Source organism: Sapajus apella, unplaced genomic scaffold (assembly GCF_009761245.1).
Source record: "Sapajus apella isolate SASKATOON/1434 unplaced genomic scaffold, GSC_monkey_1.0 scaffold20, whole genome shotgun sequence".
Taxonomy (NCBI): Eukaryota; Metazoa; Chordata; class Mammalia; order Primates; family Cebidae; genus Sapajus; species Sapajus apella.
The window spans coordinates 12,216,027-12,220,674 of NW_022436960.1; the positions used below are offsets into that span (position 1 = coordinate 12,216,027).

Below are 4,648 nucleotides of genomic sequence, written 5' to 3' on the forward strand. Positions count from 1 at the left end.
GCCTCCCAAAGTGCTGGGATTACAGGCTTGAGCCACCGCGCCCGGCCCTTATTTTTTATTTTTTAAGATGGGGTTTCACCATGTTGGTCAGGCTGGTCTTGAACTCCCAACCTCAGGTGATTCGCCCACCTTGGCCTCCAAAGTGCTTGGACTACAGGCGTGAGCCACCACGCCCGGCCTTCTATTTTGTTAATCTCTGTATCCTTTCGGGGTCTAGGAAGAGTCTTGCTCCAATCTGAAACGTCTTTCCTTCGTAAAATTCCTCATCGGGAGCTGGGACTGTGAATTTTTGCAACGTTCAAGAACTATCTGTCATTTAAGCAAAAATGCTTCACTTAACTTGTTTAGGGTTCGGTAGCGCGAGTAAGACCTTTTTAGGATACGCTGTCTCGCAGGTGGTCACACACCTATGGATCGCTGCCGGGACCCTTAGGTTTGTCTGCAAACACGTGGGTGATAAGCGCTACCCTCCAGGCCCTCCTCTGTCCACGGTGATTGGCGGACCAAACGTTCCAACCATCCCTCCCCGCCTCTTTCGGCAGTAGCCAATCAGAGACCCCGAGCGCCTCCTGACTACTAGACACTGTTTACTAACAGAACGAAGCTGGGGAATAAGGGGTGTGACCATTCTGGGGAGGTCAGGGAAGGGAAGGTCTTGACTGCGCGTGCGCGCCAGAGGAAATGGGCGGGGCAGAGCTTTGGGTCTTACCAATCGGAGTGGCCGCGCTCCTCCCTCTCCTGCCTCCCCGCCAAGCAACAACAATTCGAGGAGCGGGGCGGGGAGGCCCGTGAAACGTCACGGGAGACTGCCCAATGAGAACCGGCGTTGGCAGACGCGCGCGCCCTGTGCCCAATCAGTGAAGGCGGCTCGAATGGCTACCCTACCTTGCTGGCTGTGGGCGGAGCGGCCTGAGGAGGCGGCGGTGGAGCAGGGGGCGGTTTGGTTGCGCGGTACTAGCGGTGCCCGCCGAAGGGGGAGGAGGCGAGGAGCAAGCCGTGCGGCCAGAGCGGGAAAGAGACTCGTCCTTGCGTCCGAGTTCTGGAGCCGCTGCATCCCGGTTCCTGGGGCTGCGGCAGCGGCTGCGAGGGGACGGGCGTCCGCTGTCTCCCAGGTTCCCCTAGTAGCGACCCGCGGGATCGGAAAAGGAGAAGATGGAGGAGGAGGGCGGCAGTGGCGGCGGCGGCGCCGCGGGGACCAGCGCGGATAGCGGCGACGGGGGAGAGCAGCTCCTCACTGTCAAGCACGAGCTGCGGACCGGTGAGCGACCCCGCCCTCTGCCGGCCGGGCCCGGCGCGGGGGCGCGCCTGAGGGCACACGGGTGCCCGCGCAGGGCTGGGGGCGCCGGGCTGGAGCCGTGGGCGAGGAGGGGCGGGCCCGCGGTGGGGCGTCGCGGGCGGCGTGCGAGCCCCGGGGGTCCCGGGGGGGGTGGGGGCGCGTCCGGGGGAGGCGGCCAAAAGTTTTACCGAGCCCGGGAATGAGCGGCGGGCACCTGGCATCGGGGCTAGCGCAGCCGCCGACCGCTGCCCGTGGCACGCACCTCCGAGGATGTCGCTGCTCCCCCTTCCCGCACAGGTGACACTTGTGTCTCTGCGTCCTGTCGGGGAGAAAGGTGCTCCTGCCTCAGCGTGGGGCAAGCGGCGCTTTGTTTTGGAGCGTGACTCCCTGCTCCGCCCCTCTGCTCCCCTCGAGGGGGTCCTGGTGGCGCTCTGTGGAACCATCCCCTAAGGTGCTGGGGTCCCGTAAGAGATTAATGGAGGGTTGCGACTCGGGCTTTTACCAAGTCCAGTCTCTAGAGACATGAACAGGAATCGCGGGCTGCAGGGATTGATTGCCTTTATTCTCACTTATCATGAAATACTATACTTGGCCTTGAATTTCCTTGAGAGGTCTCTGGAGATGATGGCTCTGTAAATTTAAAGCTCCAGCTAAAAGGAACGAACGGGCCGGCTTCAGCGGTTACTTTCTAATGTTTGAGATCACTGTGGTTGTCCTAAGCTTTATAACTAATTAAATGTATTTGTTGTGTAGGTCCGGGTTTTTCGTTTTGGAAAATGCATATTCAGACCAATCAGTACAGTTTGGTTCATATTCTTGGAGCCCAGTCTCGTATTCAGACCAATCAGTACAGTTTGGTTCATATTCTTGGAGCCCAGTCTCGTATTGGAGATAATATTAGTACTTGTTTTCTCTGAACAGATAATACTTTTTAATACGTCGTTCGTTATGATTAGATATGTTTGTGAGCGTTGAAGGTTTTTCACAGAGCTTCTTTGGCATATTGGGATTTTTTTTTGAGACGCAGTTTTGCTCTTGTTGCCCAGGCTGGAGTGCAGTGGTGCAAACCTCTGCCTCCTGGGCTCAAGCAATTCTCCTGCCTCAGCCTCCTGAGTAGCTGGCATTACAGGCATGTGCTACCATGCCCAGCTAATTCCGTATTTTTAAGAGAGAAGGGGTTTCTCCATGTTGGTCAGGCTGGTCTTGAACTCCCGACCTCAGGTGATCTGCCTGAGTAGGCCTCCCAAAGTGCTTGGATTACAGGTGTGAGCCACTGCGCCCGGCCGGGGTATTCTTTAATTGTGAAGGCACAAAGCTTAAATAGCAGGTTTCAGGTGTTCACCTAGTACATCTTGTTTCTGTTTTAAACAGATTGGAAAGTCACCTCTGTTCGTCAGTGCTTTCAGTTTTTGTTAATTTCTACTGAGATTGCTTATTAGCATTCCATTGGGTGCCAGTGTGGTGACTTAATTCAAGAGAGATGTCAAATTCATGCTTCTTAAGTCAACATTTGTAATAATTGTTTTTTTGGTCATTGTGAATCTGTTATATCTCTTGAGCCAGTTATTACATATTTTTGAGTTCTTAGCATAACCTGTATGGATTCAGGTGATTTGGTTTTTCTTCTCTCAATTTCATAGACAAACATTTTCCAAAAGGCTCTTACATAGTTTACTCAATATACATTTATTCTGATTCGTGGCAGGCTCTGTGTCAGGTGCTTTCTGGTGTGAAGATTGTGAATTTTTTTCTTGTCTTACATAATGATCCACTGATTTATATGTATGGAATCCTACTGTACAGCAAAAGCTACTTGAAGTCATATGCCTCCCTGTCGTCTGCTGTGGTGCAACAAGCAGCTTTTTGCTAAATGACCAAGGAGCAACCTGCTTGTTATTAGTAGTCAACCAACTGCTCAGTTTCTGGATTTTACGAACAATGCTAGTTTTGTAGAAAACAGTGAGTACTGCATTATTTCCCCCTCTCTTCTAACTGTGTGAATCATCAGCTTCAAGTTTGCATTTTAGAAATTTTTCTGATGGATGGTGAGATTATACTGAATTCATTAGTACTGTTAACTGTCAAAGGAAATGAACAATCATTTTGATTTATTACTGAACCCTGGAACAACTGACCGGATATAGTGGTCAAAAACACTGTTAAAATATAACTTGAAAGAGTTGCTCATCTTCAGCCAGCTGCCCTTCTTTCAGCACATGATGTTATAATAGGCACCAAAGTAATTTGATCTGATATGGTCCCGACTCAGAATGTGGACAGGCATCTAGTTATATCAGGCTGGCAGTTGGTGGTTGCTCATTTTTGCAGAACACTTTATTGTATTCCGTAGGATGAATGAAAAAGCAAAACATGTCCCATGAAAGGACATGGAGTTGGAAGACATGATTCTAAATCCCGTCTCTCTGCCGCTTACTGTGTAGACATGGGCAAGTCACTTCACCCTTTCAGATTCGAATCTTTCATCTACAAAATGTGAGAATTGAATGAGACACCGTTGGAAAAGTGCTAAGCAGCTTGTTTGGCATATAGTGAGCCCTTAGGAAACGTTAGTTGAATGTGCATATAAAAATCACTTCATAATAGCATCTTATCTTGAACTGTGTGATTTAATCCAGTGTAATTTGGGAAACAAATCACTCATTAGTGCTTAGCTTATGCCACACTGCCTATTATCTTTTTCTGTATATGTCCCATCGTCTCATGTATAGTGTAAATTTGCCATAATCTTTGTGGCCACTTACCAGCCTGTGTGTATCTCTTTAGTAACATTTAACACAGAGTCCATTTACTTGTCTGTTTTAGACTGTAAGGTCCTTGAGGGCAGGCAGGCACCATGTCCTTTGTTTATTTGCAACTGCTGACCTATAGTAGGTACTTAATATTTGAATGAATTCATTGAATGCATGAGAATCCAGGAGCAAGTCTAGTGAGTTTATTGTATTACCAGTGCCTTGCAGATATTACATGGTTGATAAGTGGATGACAGTGACTATAAAAGCTGAAGAATGCAGAGCATAGAATTAGGCAGATCACTTAAACATAACATTTCTTGAGCATCGACTAAGAAAATATCCTGCCCTCTAATAGTAGGGGAGGAGGCCATATAAACCAGTGATTAAGATAATACTGCCATAAGTATAATAGGAAAGGGATATACAAGTATAGAGTTAGCAAAGAATGTGTTAGGACATTTAGCTTTCAAATAATCAAATCTGATGCTTCAACAATAACAACAAAAAGGATATTATTGCCGGGCGCGGTGGCTCAAGCCTGTAATCCCAGCACTTTGGGAGGCCGAGGCGGGTGGATCACGAGGTCAAGAGATCGAGACCATCCTGGTCAACATGGTGA

At 49.1% G+C, this 4,648-nt stretch overlaps 1 protein-coding gene across 3 annotated transcripts in view; it reads left to right on the top strand.

Annotated features, from left to right (window-relative positions):
• The first annotated feature begins 940 nt into the window (after nt 1-940).
• The window catches only part of RPS6KA5 (ribosomal protein S6 kinase A5), a 188,320-nt gene continuing 184,612 nt past the window's right edge, over nt 941-4,648 (top strand). The window contains exon 1 of one of the 3 annotated variants that reach the window (XM_032287636.1): nt 941-1,258. In XM_032287636.1, the coding sequence (XP_032143527.1) occupies nt 1,153-1,258 (106 nt within the window). In that variant the 5' untranslated portion in view covers nt 941-1,152. Of the gene's footprint in view, nt 1,259-1,461; nt 1,574-4,648 lie in introns of those variants that run through there. The other 2 variants (XM_032287638.1, XM_032287637.1) reach the window with 2 other exon arrangements.